Source organism: Balaenoptera ricei, chromosome 2, assembly GCF_028023285.1.
Source record: "Balaenoptera ricei isolate mBalRic1 chromosome 2, mBalRic1.hap2, whole genome shotgun sequence".
Classification (NCBI taxonomy): Eukaryota; Metazoa; Chordata; class Mammalia; order Artiodactyla; family Balaenopteridae; genus Balaenoptera; species Balaenoptera ricei.
In genome coordinates this window covers 104018081-104040410 of record NC_082640.1, presented here as the reverse complement: position 1 = coordinate 104040410, position 22330 = coordinate 104018081, and the positions used below count along the sequence as shown (strand labels likewise).

Here is a 22330-nt window from a genome sequence, read left to right as displayed (position 1 = left end):
ACTACATGAATGTATTACTTAATTGGCAATTTAAAAATTAATCTTCTTGGAGTCTCTAAATTAATTTATCCCTTATTTGCCAGAGAGATAAAATAATCCTAGAACTAGAACTACTAGTATTTTGATAACTTTAAAAAAAATTTTTTTTATTTATTTATTTTTGGCTGTGTTGGGTCTTCGTTGCTGTGCGCGGGCTTTCTCTAGTTGCAGCGAGCGGGAGGCTACTCTTCACTGCGGTGCGCGGGCTTCTCATTGCGTTGCCTTCTCTTGTTGCGGAGCACAGGCTCTAGGTGCGCGGGCTTCAGTAGTTGTGGCATGTGGGCTCAGTAGTTGTGGCTCGCGGGCTCTAGAGCGCAGGCTCAGTAGTTGTGGCGTACGGGCTTAGTTGCTCCACAGCATGTGGGATCTTCCCAGACCAGGACTTTAACCCTTGTCCCCTGCATTGGCAGGCAGATCCTTAACCACTGCACCACCAGAGAAGCCTGATAACTTTTTTTTTTTTTTTAATGAATAGCCCAGTTTGCTTTTTTTTTTTTTTAAAGAAATTCATGTTCTTTTATTTATTTATTTATTTATTTATTTATTTATGACTGTGCTGAGTCTTTGTTTCTGTGCGAGGGCTTCCTCTAGTTACGGCAAGTGGGGACCACTGTTCATCGCGGTGCGCGGGCCTCTCACCATCGCGGCCTCTCTTGTTGCGGAGCACAGGCTCCAGACGCGCAGGCTCAGTAATTGTGGTTCACGGGCCCAGTTGCTCCATGGCATGTAGGATCTTCCCAGACCAGGGCTCGAACCCGTGTCCCCTGCACTGGCAGGCAGATTCTCAACCACTGCGCCACCAGGGAAGCCCAACCTGATAACTTTTTAAAGAGAGATCGTTCTGGAAATTTTGTTAGATGTTATCTCTTCCCACTGTATGCCTGGTTTTACTAAGCGTATTTCATCGATTTGGCATTTCTTATTTTTCCCCAGACTGAGGCAGCTAAATTAGTTCCAATGGGTTTCACCACTGCAACTGAGTTCCACCAAAGGCGGTCTGAGATCATACAGATTACTACCGGCTCCAAAGAGCTTGACAAACTACTTCAAGGTATAGTAATCCCTTATCCTGTGTTGTGAACTGCGGTTAGCAAAGCATCCAGGTTATAGAACATAACTAAATAAAATATTGGGGTCGGGTTTATGTGTTAGATAGAATTAAGAAAGAGAAGTATTCACATTGAAGAAGGAAGACCGCTGGAGGGTGGTACTTGACTTAAAAAATACTAAAATTATCTGCCAATTAAATAATTTAATCTCCATTTAATATTGCATTCTGAGAGTAAGCTCCCTCTGCCTAAAGAAATAATTATAACCTTTTATCTACCACAAGGTAGAAAATCTGATGACTGGTTAAAACACTCCATGCTTGAATACTACATTGTAGTATCAATACATTGTAGTGCACAGTAATCTTCAGGACTTTATGGAAAGCTGTAAAGTTTTTGAACTTTTGAAAGCACTGCTGTCCTAAATTTTTGCAAAGTTAGATTTGGTCCTTGTTGCTTCCCCAAATATTCGATCATTCAAGTTTCCTTTTTTTTTAGGGCACAAAATAGCATGGGTTCAGGAATCACACTCAAATTTGAGCGTTTGCTTTCTCTTCTGTTCCCCCTCTCAGCATTTACTGGCTGTATTACATGGTGCAAACTACTTATTGTGTTCTACGCCTCGGTTTTTTTGTCTTCATAATGAGGACAAAAAGACTCCCTACCGGGACTTCCCTGGTGGCGCAGTGGTTAAGAATCCGCCTGCCAATGTAGAGGACATGGGTTCAAACCCTGGTCCAGGAAGATCCCACATGCCGCGGAGCAACTAAGCCCGTGGGCCACAACTACTGAGCCTGCGCTCTAGAGCCCACGAGGCACAACTACTGAGCCCGCGCGCCTAGATCCCGTGCTCCACAACAAGAGAAGCCACTGCAATGAGAAGCCTGTGCACCACAACGAAGAGTAGCCCCCGCTCACCACAACTAGGGAAAGCCTGCGCGCAGCAACGAAGACCCAATACAGCCATAAATAAATAAATTTATTAAAAAAAAAGACTTCCTACCTTATAAGTTATTGGAATTAAAAGAATTGATATATATATAAATACATAGCACAATGCCAGATACACAAGAGACATTTGGTAAACATTAGATATTATTTATAATTTATTTTTTTAAATGACTGCTTATTGACTTGTGATGGCATAGTTCTGTATATTAATTATGGTGATAGTGAAATGAAGCTACAGATGTGATAAAATTGCATAGAACTACACACACACAAATGAGTGCATATATACCTGGAGAAATCTGAATAAGCTCTGTGGATTGTATCCATGTCAGTTTTCTGATATTGATACTGTATTATAGTTATGTAAAACGTTAACATTGGGGGAGACTGGATGAAGAGTTCACGGGCCCTCTCTACATTTCTTTGAAATTTTCTATGAATCTAGAATTATTTCAAAATAAGTATTTTTAAAATTACTGCTTGTTGAAAATTGGGTTTCTAAATTATGTAAACATCTTTCTAATGAGCTCCTAGGACATTTCTTTTTTTAATAAATATAAGTTTATTTATTTATTTATTTTTGGCTGCGTTGGGTCTTCATTGCTGCGTGTGGACTTTCTCTAGTTGCGGTGAGCGGGGGCTACTCTTCATTGCGGTACATGGACTTCTCATTGCGGTGGCTTCTGTTGTTGCGGAGCATCTGCTCTAGGCACATGGGCTTCAGTAGTTGTGGCACGCAGGCTCAGTAGTTGTGGCTTGTGGGCTCTAGAGTGCAGGTTTAGTAGTTGTGGCGCACGGGCTTAGTTGCTCTGCAGCATATGGGATCTTCCCGGACCAGGGATCAAACCCATGTCCCCTGCACTGGCAGGTGGATTCTTGACCACTGCGCCACCAGGGAAGTCCCCCTAGGACATTTCTATGATTATTGTTTCTAAATATTTGTATTGTGCTAAGAGGTGTTTCTTATTGCTCTTCTATTAGGAGGAATTGAGACTGGATCCATCACAGAGATGTTTGGAGAATTCCGAACTGGGAAGACCCAGATCTGTCATACGTTGGCTGTAACATGCCAGGTGAGATGTTGGGGCTCTAACTAATCAGATCAGCAAGAATGTGTTGATTCCTGTTATTAGCAAGCATCTGTTAGCATGGACAAAAAATGCACTTTCTCTGTTTTCAAGAATGCTATAGCTAGGGGAACTTCCCGGGCCATCGAGTGGTTAAGACTCTGCGCTTCCACTGCAAGGTTCGATTCCTGGTTGGGGAACTAAGATCCTGCATGCCACGTGGCTTGGCCAAAAAAGAAAAAAAAAAGAATACTATAGCTAGTTAGAAGATAGACTGCTACTGCAAAACTTCCACAGCGTAGAAACTTTCAGATTATTATTATTATTATTTTTTTTTTTTTTAAGTCTAAATGATTTTTTCTACCTTTATTTAGGTATGATTGACAAATTTAAAATTGTATATATCTAAGGTATACAACATGGTGTTTTGATATAAGTATACCTTGTGTAATATTTACCAAAATCAAGCTAATTAACATATCCCTAGCCTCACATAGTTATCATTGTGTGTGTGAAATGAAAACTTGATATCTACTCTTTTTGCAAATTACAAGTATACAAAACATTATTATTATTATTAACTGTAGATACCATACTGTACATTGCATCTCTAGAACTTACTCATCTTATAATTGAAAGTTTACAATGCTTGTTGTCAGTCTATTTATCTCTTGTAAAAATAAAATACAGTGTGTGTGTGTGGAAAAAAAAAAAAAAGAAAGAAAATTTATACGCTTTGACCAACATCTCCCCATTTCCCCCATCCCACAGGCCCTGGCCACCATTGTTCTATTATTTCTCTAGGAGAAACTTTCAGATTATTAATTTCATATACTTTCTTACCAACCACTAGGCCTCCCCTGGCTTCACCTGCCCTCTTCACTAGTTTATATTGTATGATTCATCATTAAATGATTCTTCATTAAAGTCATTCCTTTACAGATACCCTCAGATTTACATCCCCCATCTGAAGAGATGCCATTCCTAGATAAACCCTATCTGTCTTTTCAGTGCCTGTTCCCAAGTAGCTGATCATACTGGAGAAAAATCCTAACATAAAGGTGATTGGCGTCACTTTAAATTCAAGATGACAGACTTTAAGTTAACATTCAATACTGCTTGGCAGACCTACTGAGTTTCTCCTCTGAAAAAGGTTGAATTCAGGCAAACTTTTTCCCACTCAGTAGGACAGTTATCTCATACTTTGTTCTTTCTTCTCAAACCTTCATGCTTCTCTTCAGCCCTCACTCTTAGCCAAATGACCTAACCTGTTCTTCACATCAAAACTATGAAACCCACCTACCTTTTTTAAAAAATTGATTTTATGAAGTATAGTTGATTTACAATGTTTTGTTAATTTCTGCTGTATAGCAAAGTGATTCAATTATACTAATATATACATTCTTTTTCATATTCTTTTCCATTATGGTTTATCACAGGATATTCTTTTTTTAATATTTATTTATTTATTTATTATTCATTTTTATTTTCTTTTTCTTTTTGGCTGTGTCGGGTCTTAGTTGCGGTACCTGGGATCTCTTCATTGAGGCACGCGGGATCTTTCGTTGCGGTGCGCGGGCTTCTCGTTGTGGTGCGTGGGCTCCAGGGCGCACATGGGTTCTGTAGTTTGCGGCACATGGGCTCTCTCATTGAGGCACGCTAGCTCAGTAGTTGTGGCAGGCGGGCTTAGTTGCCCCGCAGCATGTGGGATCTTAGTTCCCTGACCAAGGATTGAACCCACGTCCCCTTCATTGGAAGGTGGATTCTTTACCACTGGACCACCAGGGAAGTCCCTATCACAGGGTACTGAATGTAGTTCCCTGTGCTATACAATAGGACCTTGTTGTTTATCCATTCTATATATAATAGTTTGCATCTGCTAATCCTAAACTCCCAATCCATCTCCCCCCGCCATCCCTCCATCGCCCCCCACCTCCAGCAACCAGAAGTTGCTTCTCTATGACTGTGAGTCTATTTCTGTTTCGTAGATAGGTTCATTTGTGTCATATTTTAGGTTCCACATGTAAGTGATATCATATGGTATGTCTTTCTCTTTCTGACTTATTTCACTTAGTGTGATAATCTCCAGGTCCATCCATGTTGCTGCAGGTGACAATAAAAAATACCCCTCAGCCCAACAATGTATTACTTTGGTAAACTCTAAAAAGGATTTCAGAGAGAGAGACAGTTTTATGGAAAGATGAGTTCAAAATTAGAGATGGTGGTTTGAGGTGTTTTGAACAAAATGGCATTACAGATCTTCCTTGACATACAATGGGGTAACATCCTGATAAACCCATCGTAAGTTGAAAGTCATAGGTCACAAATGCATTTAATACACCTAACCTACTGAACATTGTAACTTAGCCCAGCCTACCTTAAACATGCTCAGAGCACTTACATTAGCCTACAGTTGGGCAAAATCATCTAATACAAAGCCTATTTTATAATAAAGTATTGAATATCTCATATGTAGTTTATTGAATACTGTACTGAAAGTGAAAAACAGAATGGTTGTAAGTGTACCAGCTGTTTACCCTTCGGCTCAGGCAGCTGACTGAGCACAGCACACTGCTGCTGCCCAGCATCATGAAAGTATTGTACAGCATATCGCTAGCCTGGGAAAAGATGGAAATTCAAATTTTGAAGTATGGTTTCTACTGAATTTGTATCACTGTCGCACCATGGTAAAGTTGAAAGATTGTAAGTCGAGCCATAGTTAAGTTAGGGACTATCTGTATTTGAATCTAGATAGATTATACTCACTTCTCCCATGGGCAAACTTACTGATGGAGTTGGAGAATAACTGAAAGGAAATCTGCCTCCTTTTATCATTATGACAGAGGGGGCTTCCTAGTATCTTTCCATTCAGTGTGAGTTCTTATCATCTCAACAAAATAACCAGTCATTGTTGGAACTCATTTATAAATTTAAACATCAAATATAAATTGTTCTCTTTTGTGTATTTTTCCCTTATAAAACAAGTTATGAACTGTCCTTCATAATTCATTCTGTATTTAAAAAGCACTTTATAAAAAATGTTTATTACATCATTGTAATGCAGTGCTATAGTTAAAGGTGGTATGTGCCATAAAAAAATATGGATTTTGTTAGGATCCTGTGTCTTGGGTAGGGTTCACATTTTAGTGAAACACATATATCTGCAGAGGCTAATATTATGAGACTGATTTTCTGAAGTTACCCAAGAAAATCTGTCTCCTCATTTTTTCATGTTACAGATATGCCCATCAGTCAATACTTCTGTCTTGAAGTGGTGAATGCCATTTCTTTCTTTCTTTCTTGCAGTATTTATTTATTTATTTATTTATTTAGGCTGTACCAGGTCTTAGTTGCGGCATGTGAACTCTTAGTTGCAGCATGCATGCAGGATCTAGTTCCCTGACCAGGGATCGCAGCTGGGCTCCTTCCATTGGGAGCGCGGAGTCTTACCCACTGGACCACTAGGGAAGTCCCGCCATTTCTTGAGATAGGAAAATATTTTGGTTCTTCATGAATAAAAGTTTATCTAATAGCTAGAGGCCCAACTTGATGGTCTCCTGTTTTTCTCATCATTTTCCTTTCTCACTTGTCATTTTAATTGTGTTTCTCTCCTCAGTTGCTCTACTGATCTTTTCATTGCAACCAAAATGTCACCATATGACAGTCACGTTAGGATTCCAGTATCAAGTAGACCTAAGCCATGTTGGCTCCATCTCATACATAACTCCTAGTAGAAAAAGAGTTAGGGGGATAGGAGAACTTTTAGGATAAGAGGGGAAGCAATGAGAAGAGGAAGAGTGGTATAGTAAGCTGTAGAAGCTATAGCTTATTGCCCAAAGCACCATTAGAAAATTGTTAGCTAAAGGGAAATAGGAGTGTTTAAAATAACACCCAGACATGGGTCATTTGACATGATATGTGACCTTTTTAAATAGAAATGATTTCCCCATGTTGTTTTGTGTTTTTTTAATCTTATTTTTTTTTAATTTAATTGTCATATTTATTTTATTTTTGGCTGCATTGGGTCTTCGTTGCTGCGCGCAGGCTTTCTCTAGTTGTGTTGAGCGGGGGCTATTCTTCGTTGCAGTGCGCAGGCTTCTCATTGCGGTGGCTTCTCTTGTTGTGGAGCACGGGCTCTAGGCGCGGGCTTCAGTAGTTGTGGCTCGCGGGCTCTAGAGCGCAGGCTCAGTAGTTGTGGCCCATGGGCTTAGTTGCTCCGTGGCATGTGGGATCTTCCCGGACCAGGGCTTGAACCTGTGTCCCCTGCGTTGGCAGCCGGATTCTTAACCACTGCACCACCAGGGAAGCCACCCCCTACCCCATGTTGTTTTGACAGGGATTCATGTGGAATAAATATTTAAAGTACATTACACAATATAGTTGCCATGGCAACTCAGCCTATCATGCTGATGCTCTTAAGTTGTACAAACAGACTCCTATATTGGAAATGTTTATTAAGTTGTCAGATAATGCCTATTAATAAACTGAAGCAAAATTCTAAAATAAACATATCCTCTCTATAAAAATAACTGAACATTCACAGTTGGCTGAATAACTATGGATCTTTGATATTTTTTTCAGAGAAAAACAATTCTAATTCATTAATAATAGAAAGGATTACATGTCACCAGCCTAAGAGCTGGAACCAGAGGTATAGAGAGGATGTTAGATTACTATTTAAATCTAAACATTATCACCTCACATTTTTTCAGGTTTTCTCAACTTAATGAAGCGAAACCCCACTATGTATTAGATCTCTGTCTAATAGTGAAGTTATATAAAGTTGGGAGCCATATTTAGGTTACAAAAATGAATAGCCCATGCTTGTTCAAAGTTCTAGAATAATTTTAAAATTCTGAGAAGACAGTTTAACATAAGTACCAATTTTAAATGCACATGCCCTTGACAGAAAATGTGTCTTACAGAACTTTTCACATATAGTCAAGAATAAATGTGTAAAGAATTTACACCATAGCATTATAAAATGGTGAAAGTTCAAAACTTGCATCACTACAAAATAGGAAGAAGAGTTAAATTATGGTACTAAACAGGTATTAAAAATAGCTACTTTGATGGTGTCCCAGCCCAATAACACAAGATGGCTGAAGTGGCACTGGGAGGGTGAGGTGGAGGAGACGAAATGCACTGGGGTGCAGAGCATATAGTCCATCCCCTTGTGACTGGCCCAGCAATACCCTGGGACCATGTCCACTTCTCTGCTGTCAGTCGGCCTACCAATGCCATGCCCAGCCACTCATGGCCTCCCTTCTGCCCAAGGAGGTCTATTAAGCTGGAAAAGAACTCCCTCTCATGTTAGCACTAAAGATACAAGAAAGTGAGAGAAGGGAGAACTTCATTCATCTTAATTCCTGGGGACTTAGCCCCCTGAATGTGAAGATTTTCTCCTCCCCCCAAACTGAGGCAGCTTCTGCTGTCTGTCCTCTTGGCCAGTGGTTTTAAACATTTCCTCTATCAAGACCCTCTTTTGCTATATACATATCCTTTGCTCCTTTCATGGATTCCTAAGATTTGAAAGATTTTTATCTGCCAACCTGCATAATGATAAAGTAATCATTTCCCCCTTTCCAAATTAACAAAGCCTTCTGTAATTGAGTATATGCTAAAATCAGTGCCCTAAGAGGTGGAGGATATCATAAGTCTTCCAAGTACATTCTGTATGTCAGGCACTGTGCTAAACAGTTTACATGAATTATCTAATCTTCAAAACAGTGCCATAGGGAGATTTTATCTACATTTTACAGAAAATGTAGAAACTGAGAATTAATATTCTCAGGTTCACATAGCAAGTGGCAGAATCACATATAAAAAGTGTTTGTATGAAAATGTATAGAAAATGATCTGGAAGAGGACTCCTGTGGGAGATGGGAGTGATCAAGAAGAACTTTCAATTTTTTACTTTTTTCTATATTGTTTGAATTTTTAATACAAGCATGTAGTACTTTTGTAATTTTGAAAAAATACATTTTCTCAGAAATAGGAAAAGAAAATTTTGGCGCTACCAGGCACTTAATGTAAACTGTCCTGAGGGATTTTCCTCAGAATTTAAAGGTGTATTAGGCTCCCAAGTAGATTTCAAGGGTGGAAACTACACTTTAGCAGCATTCGCTTAAAATCTGTAGAACTCAGGGTGTCTGGCGTGGGATAGGTAGCCTGAAACAGATTTCCCTGAGGAGCTCATAAGACAGTTTTCATGGCATTCCTCCATTTTCTTTCCTTTTTTAAAACTCTTTGTATTCTTCCTTTTCTGCTTTTGTTCATTTTTAACATCTGTGTGTACAATTGGAGCAAACACCTTTTTATTCTTTCTTGCTCATACTGTAGACGTGCTAGGGATGCCCCTGGGGTATTTCCAGTCTCCTTTAGCAACCCTAAGGAATGAACTCTGCTCAATAAAGTGAAGTGTAAGTGTGGTCTGCATATGCTAAAATTAATTGGGTATTGGATCAGGGTCTCTTACTTATTAAAGCTAAGTAAATGATCTTCCAAATGTTTGTTGTCTTGAGATAATTGATCGGTCCTGTGTTGGTATACAGTCATAGAATTTTAAAAAAAATTAGAAGTTTTTATTTTAAAAAAAAAGAATTTTGTCACCTACTTTGGTCTATATTTCCAAGCACTCCAACTCTGGCTAGACTCTAGCCTCACATGTTATGGGACACAGTGAGCTTCATATCTGCTATTTCTATCAGAAGTATCAGAAGTGAATGCCTCCTCCCTACCTCTGATTGTCACTTTAAAGTGTTTTTTCCTTTTGCTTTATTGGGGGTGGGAGGAATTATAGACCCATCATGAGGAAGTTGGTCAGTTATATTAGAAGTACAGTGTCATTTCCACTGTTCTTTTTCTCTCTAGCTTCCCATTGACCGAGGTGGAGGTGAAGGAAAGGCCATGTACATTGACACCGAGGGTACCTTTAGGCCAGAGCGGCTGCTAGCAGTGGCTGAGAGGTAGGTTACTGGATCAGATGAGAGAAATATGGCTCCATATGTCACTGTAGTGATTGCCAGGGTTAGTCTGGCTGAAGGGTGTCTCTTCTTCTCTCTTATTGCTCTGTATCCCAAAGTCATATGTGTGTTTCAAAAGAATAACCTTCCTTAGAGAAAAACATGCTTCTTTAGTCAAAAATCTATGAGTTGCTGTCAGACTGGATAAAAAACAAGATCCAACTATATGCTGCCTTCCAGAGAACCACTTAGATTCAAAGACACAAATAGGTTGAAACTAAAAGGATGGAAAAAAGATATTGCATGCAAACAGTAACCATAAGAGGGCTGGAGTGGCTGTACTAATATCAGACAAAATAGACTTTAAGACAAAAAAAAAAAATCAGAGGCAAAGAGGAACGTTTTAGAACTAAAAGGTCAGTTCATCAGGAAGATATAACAAATGTAAACATATACAGACCTAATAGAGCCCCAAGATATGTTAAACACAAATTGATATAATTGAAGGGTGAAATAGACAATTCAAGCATAATCACTGGGGACTAATGCCTCACTTTCAATAATGGAAAGAACATTTATCAGATGCCCTGATAAAGAGCATCTACAAAAAACCTACAGCTAGCATCATTTTAATGGTAAAAATCTGAATATTTTCTCCGTAAGATTGGAAATAAGGCAAGGATCTCCACTCTCACTACTTATGTTCCACATTGTACTGTAGATCCTAGCCAGTGCAGTCAAGCAAGAAAATGAAATAAAAGGCATCCAGATTGGAATGGAAGATGTACACTATCTTTATTCACCAATGATATGATACTGTATGTAGAGAATCCTTAGGAAACTACACACAAAAAACTGCTAGAACTAAATTAGTTTGTCGCAGGATGCAATCTCAATATGAAAAATCCATTGTACTTCTGTATACTATAAATGAACAATTCAAGAATTAAGAAAATAATTCCATTCACAGTAGTGTCAAAAAGAATAAAATACTTAGTAATAAACTTAACAGAAGTTCAAGACTTGTACACTAGGGACTTCCCTGGTGGTCCAGTGGGTAAGACCCCGTGCTCCCAGTGCAGGGGGCCCGGGTTCGATCCCTGGTTGGGGAACTAGATCTTGCATGCCGCAACTAAGACCCGGAATAGCCAAAATAAATATTAAAAAAAAAAAAAAAGGACTAGTACACTGAAAACTAACATTGCTGAGAGAAATTGAAGATCTGCATAGAGAAACATTCCACATTCATGGATTGGAAGATGCAATATTATTAAAATGGTAAGGGAGTTCCCTGGTTGCCTAGTGGTTAGGATTCTGGGCTTTCACTGCTGTGGCCCAGGTTCAGTCCCTGGTCGGGGAACTGAGATCCTGCAAGCCGAGGTGCGGGGAAAAAAAAAAAACAAAAAAAAAACTACCCTCAAATTGATCTATAAGTTCAACACAATGCCTATTGAAATTCACCAAGACTTTTTGCTGAAATTGACAAGGTGATTATAAATTAATATGGAAATGTCAAGGACCCAGAATAGCCAAAACATTCTTGGGAGGAAAAAAAGAACAAAATTGGAGGTCTCAGTCTTCCCAATTTTAAAACTTAACTATAAACAACAGTAATCAAGACAGTGTGGTGCTGCCATAAGGATAGACATATGGATCAATGGAACAGAATTGAGAGTTCAGAAGTAAACTGTTTCGGGACTTCCCTGGTGGCACAGTGGTTGAGAATCTGACTGCCAGTGCAGGGGACATGGGTTCGATCCCTGGTCCGGGAAGATCCCACATGCCACGGAGCAACTAAGCCCATGCACCACAACCACTGAGCCTGCGCTCTAGAGCCCGTGAGCCACAACTACTGAAGCCCACGCACCTAGAGCGTGTGCTCCGCAACAAGAGAAGCCACCGCAGTGAGAAGCCAGCGCACCACAACGAAGAGTAGCCCCCGCTCGCTGCAACTAGAGAAAGCCCGTGTTCAGCAATGAAGACCCAACACAGCCAAATAAATAAATAAATTTGTAAGAAAAAAAGAAACTGTTTCACTTATAGTCACTTGATTTTTGACAAAGGTGAAAGACAATTTAGTGGAGGAAATAATAGTCTTTTTAATAAATGGTGCTAATGTAGTTGGATATCCACATGCAAAAAAGATAAATTTAGACCCTTACCTTACACTATACATGAAAGTTAACTAAAAATGGATACCATTCTGGTGATTCCTCAGAAAATTAAACGTAGAATTACAATATGATTCAGGAATTCCACTTCTGGGTATATACTCAAAAGAATTGAAAGCAGGAACTCAGATAGTTACACACCAGTATTCATGGCAGCTCTGTTCACAATAGTCAAAAGGTAGAAACAACCCAAGTATCCATCAACAGTTGAATGGATAAACTAAATGTCCTATATACATACAATGGAAAATTATTCTCAAAATGGAAGGAAATGCTCACAGTATGCTACAGCATGGATGAACCTTGAAAACATTATGCTAAGTGAAATAAGCCAGTTGCAAAAGGACAAATGTATGATTCCTCCTATATGAGGTACTTAGAGTCAAATTCATAAAGACAGAAAGTGGAATGGTGGTTGCTAGGGGCAGGGGTGAGAAGAATGGGGGGTTATTGTTTAATGGGTACAGAGTTTCAGTTTGGGATGGTGAAAAAATTCTGGACATGGATGGTAGTGATGGTTGCACAACAACGGGAATGTACTTACTGCCATTGGACTGTACACTTTAAAAAGATTAAAATGGTAAATTTTGTTATGTATATTTACTGTATATATATATTTTTTTAAAGAATGATAGTCCTATATTTAGCTAAAATTATAAAACTTTTAGGAAAAAAACAGAAAATCTTTGTGACCTTGAAGTAGGCAAAGTTTTCTTAGATACAACACCAGAAAGCATAGTCTATGAAAGAAAAAAACGATAATACAGAGTCAGTTTTCATTTAATCAAAATTTGAAACTTCTGTGCTTCAAAGAGCACTATCAAGAAAATAAAAAGACAACCCAAAGAATGTGAGAAAATATTTGCAAATCATATATCTGATAAGGTTCTAGTATCAAGAATATATAAAGAACTCTCACAACCCAGCAGTAAGACACCCCAATTAAGAAATGGGCAAAGGACTTGTATAGACATTTCTCCAAAGCAGATGTAAAATGGCCAATAAGCACATGAAGAGATGCTCAATATTATTAGTCAAGAGGAAATGCAAATTAAAACCACAGTGAGGGCTTCCCTGGTGGCGCAGTGGTTAATTATCTGCCTGCCAATGCAGGGGACATGGGTTCGAGCCCTGGTCTGGGAAGATCCCACATGCTGCGGAGCAACTAAGCCCATGAGCCACAACTACTGAGCCTGCGCGTCTGGAGCCTGTGCTCCGCAACGGGAGAGGCCACGACAGCGAGAGGCCCACGCACCGCGATGAAGAGTGGCCCCTGCTTGCCGCAACTAGAGAAAGCCCTCACACAGAAACGAAGACCCAACACAGACAAAAATAAATAAATTAATTAAAAAAAAAAAAAACCACAGTGAGATACCACCACGAGGATGGCTGTAATGAAAAAGATAGTAACAAGTGTCAGGGAGGATGTGAAGAAACTGGAACCCTAATACATTGCTGGTGAGAATGTAAAATTGTGCAGTCACTTTGGAAGAAAACAATGTGGCAGTTAAACATAAATTTGTCGTATAGCCCAGCAATTTCACTCTGGTTATGTACCCAAGAGATATGAAAACATGTCCACACAGAGACTTGTTTGTGGATGTTTATAGTATTGTTATAGTAGCCAAAACCTGGAAACAACCCGATTGTCCATCCACTGAACGAATAAAATCTGGTTGATCCATACAATAGACCACTATTCAACAATTAAAAGGAATGAAGTACTGATACTTGTTACAGCATGGATGACCCTCAAAAAACATGCTAAATGATAGAAGCTAGACATAAAAGACCACATATGATTCCATTTATATGAAATTTCCAGAAAGAAAATCTGTAGTGGGAATTCCCTGGCAGTCCAGTGGTTAGGACTTCGTGCTTCCACTGTAGGGGGCATGAGTTCGATCCCTGGTCGGGGAACTAAGATCCTGCATGCCACGAGGCAAGGCCCAAAAATAGAAAAAAAATCTAGAGAGACAGTAGATTTGTGGTTGCCTGGGACAGGGAGTAGAAACAGAAAGTAACTGCATATAGACTTGAGAAATCTTTCTGAGCAATGGAAATGTTCTAAAACTGAATTATGAAAGTCATTGAATTTTACACTTAAAACAGGTCAATTTTATGGTATATAAATTATTCCTCAGAAAAGCTGGTAAAGAATTTGTTCATTTTTCTACATCCCCTAATATAGCTTTCAAATAAACTCTCAGAATTGTTTTACTTAATTTTCCCTTGTCTAGGGTCAAATGTGATCATTTGACCCCTACCACACATTTTACTGAAACCTAGTGATTAAATGGAATTTAATTGCATGTTGAGATGTCAGATTCACATTGGAACCTGCCTGGCTAAGTTGAGGAGAATTTTCTTTTCTAATTCGTTTATAATTATAACCAAATTCTCTTTCCCAGTTTACAATTTGAGGAATCCAAGTCATCGAATATACACCATTGAGGCATAAAATTAGGTCGGAACAGTAATTGTAGCTCTTTGCTTCTGCTTACAAAATCCCTGTCAAGAAGAAAGAATTACTTTCTTGCAACCTGATCTTAGTTTTCTGAAGATGAGTATACTAAAATGTATCTTCCCTCCCCAAGTTGTTTTTGGTGTTCTACAGAGATCACACTTTTCATTTTTAAGTATGCTGTTTTATTAGTTGAAGAGTTCTTTGGGATAAAGTCATTAAGGTTTTGTCCAGTAATATAAATGGGTGTTCAGATAGGATATATGAGACAGTAGAATGTTGGCTATGAGGACTGGGACTTTGTTTTGATCACTTGCTGTATCCCCTAGCCCTCGAACAGAGCATTCAGTATTTGTTAGTGAATTAATACTTATTAATTGGAGCCATGTTTATGGCTGTTTTTGTCAACTGAAAGAAAAATGTTTAAATAGAAATTTCATTAATCATTTCAATCACTTCTACCTATCAGGAAAAATTTTTATAACTGAATTTCTGTTTATGTACATTGCATTTAAATTTATATTTCTGAGAAAGTTACAGGACAGGGCCTCCTCAAGATAATTAATACCTAATTTCCTTTCACAAGAGAACAACCCTCACTGATTAAGTTTTGCCATGCCTATTGAAGAATATTAACCCACATTCAGGTGACTAGCTCAGGGGGTCTAAGACTAGTCCTCAGTATAGCTGCATTAGCATCACCTGAGAAATTGTTCGAAATGCAAATCCTCTGATTCCACTCCAGATCTATTGAATTAGAAACAGTCAAGAGACTCTGAGGATAGGGTCCAGCAATCTGGTTTTGGTTTTTTGTTTTGTTTTTTTCTGGCCATGATGCACGGCCTGCCGATCTTAGTTCCCCAACCACGGATTGAACCCGTGCCCCCTGCAGTGGAAGTGCAGAGTCTTAACCACTGGACCACCAGGGAAGTCCCCAGCAATCTGTTTTAACAAGCTCTCCATGTGATTGGGATGCTTGCTAAAGTTTGAGAACCATGGCCACAATTGCTAGCTACAGTGTCCCTACCTTTTTTGAATGTTCTTTTAAGTACTATGAAAGAGAGAATGCCAGAACCCCCTTGAGGCAATACAGCTGTTTTTCAAACTTGTATGTTAAGAATCACCTGAGGGGGCTTCCCTAGTGGCACAGTGGTTAAGAATCCGCCTGCCAATTCAGGGGACACCGGTTCAAGCCCTGGTCCGGGAAGATCCCACATGCCCCGTAGCAACCAAGCCCATGCGCCACAACTACTGAGCCTGCGCTCTAGAGCCCACGAGCCACAACTGCTGGAGCTCGTGCTCGGCAACAAGAGAAGCCACTGCAATGAGAAGCCTGCGCACTGCAGAGAAGAGTAACTCTCCACGCGCTGCAACTAGAGAAAGCCCGCACGCGGCAAGGAAGACCCAACGCAGCCAAAAAAAAAAAAAACACCTCAAGTGATTTTTTTTTAGATTTATTTTTTTAATTTTTGGCTGCATTCGGTCTTCGTTGCTGCACACGGGCTTTCTCTAGTTGTGGCGCGTGGGGGGCTACTCTTCTCTGCAGTGGCTTCTCTTGTTGCCGAGCACGGGCTCTAGGCACGCGGGCTTCAGCAGTTGTGGCTCGTGGGCTCAGTAGTTGCGGCACACGGGCTTAGTTGCTCCGTGGCATGTGGGGTTTTCCCAGACCAGGACTCGAACCGGTGTCCCCTGCATTGGCAGGCAGACTCTAAACCACTGGGCCACCAGGGAAGTCCTATTTGTTTTCTTTTTAAGAATAGCCATTCTGACAGGTGTGAGGTAATATAGCTCATTGTGGTTTTAATTTGCATTTCCCTTGTGATTAGTGATATTGAGCATCTTTTCATGTGCCAGGTGTTTGTTAAATATGCAAATTATCACAACTCTTCCCTGAACATTGTGATTCATTAAGTCTGGTTTAGACCTAGGAATTTAATTTTTTTAACAGAGTATTCTTATCTTGAGGAAGTTCTGGAAACACTAAGAGAAGTTGCTTATTTCCAACCAACTTTTTCCAAGTTGTGGGAATTGAAAGTTCTATGTGCTGCTTCAGGAATGTAAGCACAGAGATCCCAATAGTCGTCTTTGTGAACTCTGTTGAGAGAAAAGCCAGGATGACTCTTTGTTTTTCTAGTAAATCTTCCATATTCTGACAGCAAAAGGTAATCTCCGTTCCTGATAGTAGATTATATCAATGTTTCTTGAGGCAAGACTAGAAGACTTGTGCAGTACAGTACTTAGGCCTCTTCAGTCTTTTTTTCTGTCTTATAGTCATGATTTAAATAAAGAAAATTTTATCTCCTTATTCCCATTTGGTCAGGATCCCAAGGTAAAACTCTATCTTCACTTCATTTTCTTATCTCCATGCCCAGACTCAACAAATTCATCATCATCAATCCACTTAATACAAGAGCTAAACTTCCATTTCTGTTGATAATGGTGAAGAATAGCTGGTGAAATGTCCAGGAAAGTGCAAAGACTGCATGTGCCTAATATGATGAATCAATTCATCATAAGATGTGGAAAATTCATTTGGCTAGAGTGGGATCTCCTGATATCGAGGTTCAGCTTATTGCAGTGTTATTTCAAGTGCTAGAACATTCTTTTGTTTTTTTATTCTTTTGGGTAGGAAAAATGAGAGGAAAACTATTTACTAAAGCTAAGTCTCAGAAAAATAGGTTTGACACAGTGTATGCTTTTGTAATGATCAGAATCTACATAGAATAGACTACTTTTAAAAGACTGATAAAATCTTAAGCATAGAAGTTTTTGGTTCTCAAGGAATTATAGCACACTGATTTTGTTTAAACAGATTATCTTTTGAACTGTTACATAAGGGAGTCAGTATTATACTTTTGGACTATAATGATTTTAGGTAACATTAATATGAAAATATTACTTGAGTTAAAGTGATGATATATAATTCTCTTTTGGTTTGGGTTATAGATAAAAGCTGTATTCAGCAACATTTATTCAGAATGTACTAGGTATAAAAAAAAATGTGCTAGTTGGAAAGGCCTAGTCTTTTCCCTCAAGGAATTTGTTGTCTAGTCAAAGAATGGCAGGCAGCTCCTCACAAGTGCCATAGAAAAGCCTAAATCAAGTTTTCTGGAAGTGCAGAAGAGGGAGAATCACGTCTATTTGAGAGGTACAGGGAAGCTTTTATAAAAGTGCAGGTATTTAGTTGTCTTGATAGATGGATAAATCAAACTACCTTTGAAGAAATGGGGTCCCATTAGCATACATTTAATGAGAAGTTGTCTTACTTGGACCACCTTGAGTATTCATGTCTTAGGTAGCAGTTACAAAGGTGAGAAAATATAGATTTTTCTAAGAAAATAGGAAGTATTTTTAAATGCAAAGGGAAGAAAAATCATTATTGAGGTATAAGATGAATTGAGGTATAAGATGAATTAAGGTATCACTTATTTAACCATACTAGATACATGTCACATATTCTATAACTGTAACTAGTTACTAGCAAGAAAAAAGGGGAGAATAGATGAAATATACTTATTTCTCTTAAACCTCTTACAGTATTGAGTCCTTAGAAGGTTTTTGAGCTTAGAAGGTTTTATTCCTATACAACAACAGTTTATATATTTTTTTAATTGATCTTTTTTTTTTTTTAATTTTTTTTTTTTTTTTTTTAAATTTTGCTTGTGGCCTTTTTTCAAGTTTGTTTATTTTTGCTGTATTGGGTCTTCGTTTCTGTGCGAGGGCTTTCTCTAGTTGTGGCAAGCGGGGGCCACTCTTCATCGCGGTGCGCAGGCCTTTCACTGTCGCGGCCTCTCTTGTTGCGGAGCACAGGCTCCAGACGTGCAGGCTCAGTATTTGTGGCACACGGGCCTAGTTGCTCCGTGGCATGTGGGATCTTCCCAGAGCAGGGCTCGAACCCGTGTCCCCTGCATTGGCAGGCAGATTCTCAACCACTGCGCCACCAGGGAAGCCCTTTAATTGATCTTTGAGTGATCATTGTTTTTGTTTCAGTCCTAATTCTGTCATGCTGCCCTTTGTTTTTCCAGGAGACCACTGTTTCCTTATATTTGGAAATTTCTCATTCTAGTTCAAGAGTCCTCAAAGAATAGATTTGATTTATTCTGAAGTCCTGCCAGGTAGATCTACTCTAAAGCAGTTGCTGTCATCTCTTTATAGTTTCCCTGGGCTTCCTAATAGAAAGGGAATTATATTCTTTAGCCTTCTTACTATCATTTCTTACCTACCCATCCAGGTAATTTCGTTGTTAGAGATGAATTTCTCATCTGCCTTGGTTCTGTGTGCAGCCTCAAAATGTTCTTTCTTCTAGATATGGCCTCTCTGGCAGTGATGTCCTGGATAATGTAGCATATGCTCGAGGGTTCAACACAGACCACCAGACCCAGCTCCTTTATCAAGCATCAGCCATGATGGTAGAGTCCAGGTATGTGGGCAATAGAAGATACTGAATATGTTCCCAGAGCCCTTACCCTGAATCTTGTACAGGCTATGGCCAATTAGATAGTAGCTTGAATTAGATATGGGGAGATTTAAGTTTTAGTTCCTATTTTGCCACTCTTGCTTTGTCGTTTAGGTCAAGTCCCTTTTAAAATATGAAGCTATAATCCACCTGAACTTGTTGGAATTTTTTACTTTGTTATAGGGTTATTCAGAAATGGATGCTGTATAAATAAATAATATATAACTATAAATATAAAATTTCAGGGTAGTGGGAAAGAGCAGAATCTGACATGGGCTAGAAACAGGCTTCAGAGAATCCGTGTTCCCTGTAGGTATGCACTGCTAATTGTAGACAGTGCCACCGCCCTCTACAGAACAGACTATTCGGGTCGAGGTGAGCTTTCAGCCAGGCAGATGCACTTGGCCAGGTTTCTGCGGATGCTTCTGCGACTTGCTGATGAGGTAAGTTGTGGGGTAGGGACAGAGAATGCCTACTTTCAGGGGCCATGAATTCTAGTAGCCTTGCTGGGAGGCCAGGATACCAGGGCCTGGTATCATCAAGGTATCAGTTAGATATAGAGACTTTAATCATTCATTGCTTTGTGGGGGATAGGGGTGGCAGCAGTAAGTCTCTTGGAATGTCTGACCACAAAAAAATGACATTTATCCTTTCCCTGTCAGTTTGGTGTAGCCGTGGTCATCACCAACCAGGTGGTGGCCCAAGTGGATGGAGCAGCCATGTTTGCTGCAGATCCTAAAAAACCTATTGGAGGAAATATCATTGCTCATGCCTCAACAACAAGGTAAAGTGATGGGAGAGATGGCTTCATCATGGAGTGTCATATTAACTGTGCAATAGACATGAAGATAACATTTCCATCTGAACCTTGTTAACTGCTGCTGTTGTGTAATTAGACACAGGAGCCCTTGCTTAACCTAACTGTCATGCTCTGGTTAGAACAGGTGTTTGCTTTTAGTTCATAAAGGAATTAAAAGCTCTCATATGTGGAAGAATAAATATGAGCAACTGATGTCTCTCATTATTTTTATAAAGGTTTCAATATGGGAAATCCACTGCAGGGCAGGGGGTGAGCAGAAATACATTCCTCTGGATTGGAAGTGCCCTAAGGCAGTGGTCCCCAACCTTTTTGGCACCAGGGACCAATTTTGTGGAAGACGATTTTTCCACAGACAAGGGTGGGGTTAGTGGGGGGGTGGCCAGGATGGATGGTTCAGGCGGTAATGCAAGCGATGGGGAGCAGCAGATGAAGCTTCACTCACTCGCCCTCTGCTCACCTCCTGCTGTGTGGCCCAGTTCCTAACAGGCTGCGGACCGGTACTGGTCCACGGCCCGGGGGTTGGGGACCCCTGCCCTAAGGAATACAAAAAGATCCCCAAAGTCCTTCTAGGAAGTATATTTGTAAAAAATTTTTAGACCTACCATAAATAGTCAGGAATCGAATTTTTTAATTATAATAACTTTGGTGCTTTGGTCTGTGTCTTTGTCCCAGACTGTACCTGAGAAAAGGAAGAGGGGAAACCAGAATCTGCAAAATCTATGACTCTCCTTGTCTTCCTGAAGCTGAAGCTATGTTTGCCATCAATGCGGATGGAGTAGGAGATGCCAAGGACTGAATCGTTTTTTTTCCTGTGATAAACCTTAAGTGCTGCAGCCTAATGGAGAGGACTGCTCCCTGAGGTTCTTCACAGGCCTCTTCCTGTTGTGACTGCCAGGAAAAGGCTTCCAGGAAAACAGCTATTATATCGGCTTTTCTTATGGTGTAAACACGAGACAGGTCAGTAGTCACAAGCTGATCTGAAATGTTTATTCCTTCTAGAGTATATTAATCTCTATGTGAATTCTTTGGTTTGGGGGTGTAGGTATGAAGTACCTTTGACATCATAGTGCCTTGGGGTTGACTCAGGACTAACTGCTATTGGCCAATCTTATGTCTCTAAGAACTAACTAAAACTGGAGAGACCTGACTTCTCTCGCTGTCTGAATAATGTTGGAAAAAATGCCTGAGCTATGTGGCAAAGGGAGTGGGTCTCCTCACAGGTGTTTTTTTTCTCTGTCAGTCAGTAAAACTCTGAAATCAGAAGCAGGTAAAGTTTGTGTGTCTGAATTAGCTTATATAAGAATGCTTTTTTAGATAAGGGGTATTGAGTAGGCCTGCTGGGCTACCAGCCCTTCACCATCTACTCTTTTTTAATGCTAAGAGCAATTCAAGATAGTTCTGGAATCTTAAACATTTGAGAAGCTCTTCAAGTAAGTAGATTCAATGTGGGACTGCTAATAAAGTAGTTATTTGTAGTGAATGTGCTGTTTATAGGAGTTATTCTGGTACAAGCTGAATATTTCAGGATAGGGCCTTCATAATATAGTTTTGGCTCTGGGTAGGGTGATCAGTTTCTATTGCTTTAAAATTGAAAATTTAAAAGGGAAGTCCCACATTCAGATGATTCATTTTATACTCCTTTAACCTAATAGAAGATCTCACAAGATGGCTACACCATGGCTTTCCTGTGGCCTTTGTTTTTATTCTTTAAGAAGTTTTGTATTGTATAGGGCTGGTTCTTGCCCAGATTATTCTACTTCAGGGGTTTAAGATACTCCTTCCTCTTCAGACTTCTACTCAGGATGGGTTCTAACCAACTCTTCCAATTTCAAAGGGCCTCTCGGCTAGTATTAGGAAGAGAGGCAGTGCAACTCTCTGCTGTTGCCTGTGTTGATCCTACTATATATAGGGAGATAGGAAGACACAATTTAATGCAACTTTAAAAAGTTCTGTTCCCTGACTTTATAGAACAGAGTACCTCCTAGGCCTTCTTTCATTTCTACATTACAGAACAAACCTGGGATGAAATAATAAAGCCACAGTAACAGATTCTGGAATGGAAGCTTGGTTCTTAAATAAAAGCACCTCCATCTTTTAGTCCTATAAAGTATTTAAGTGACCTTGACCTAAAAACTTGTCTCAATTTTTCTTGTAGGGAGGATTTTCTTTTCAGATGGGATTAGGCTTTGTGCTGTTGGCCCTGAGAGGGTCAGGGAACACCTGCTTAGTTGGACTAGGTAGGCCTTGTTAGGCTAAAAGTAAGCTCTTCTTGTGTTTTACATTTAACTAAAATTTTCTCTGGAAGTATTATTAACCAGAGAGCTTATTCTAAACTATGTGGTACTGTT

The 22330-nt window shown here is 39.6% G+C and overlaps 1 protein-coding gene across 2 annotated transcripts in view; it reads left to right on the top strand.

Annotated features, from left to right (window-relative positions):
• RAD51 (RAD51 recombinase) overlaps positions 1-20805 on the top strand; it is a 33297-nt gene extending 12492 nt beyond the window's left edge. Inside the window, exons 3-9 of one of the 2 annotated variants that reach the window (XM_059915575.1) lie at positions 973-1090; positions 3021-3112; positions 9980-10074; positions 19013-19126; positions 19476-19605; positions 19825-19946; positions 20655-20805. In XM_059915575.1, the coding sequence (XP_059771558.1) occupies positions 973-1090; positions 3021-3112; positions 9980-10074; positions 19013-19126; positions 19476-19605; positions 19825-19946; positions 20655-20778 (795 nt within the window). In that variant the 3' untranslated portion in view covers positions 20779-20805. The remainder of the gene's footprint in view (positions 1-972; positions 1091-3020; positions 3113-9979; positions 10075-19012; positions 19127-19475; positions 19606-19824; positions 19947-20654) is intronic. The other variant, XM_059915576.1, reaches the window with a different exon arrangement.
• The last annotated feature ends 1525 nt before the right edge of the window (positions 20806-22330 follow it).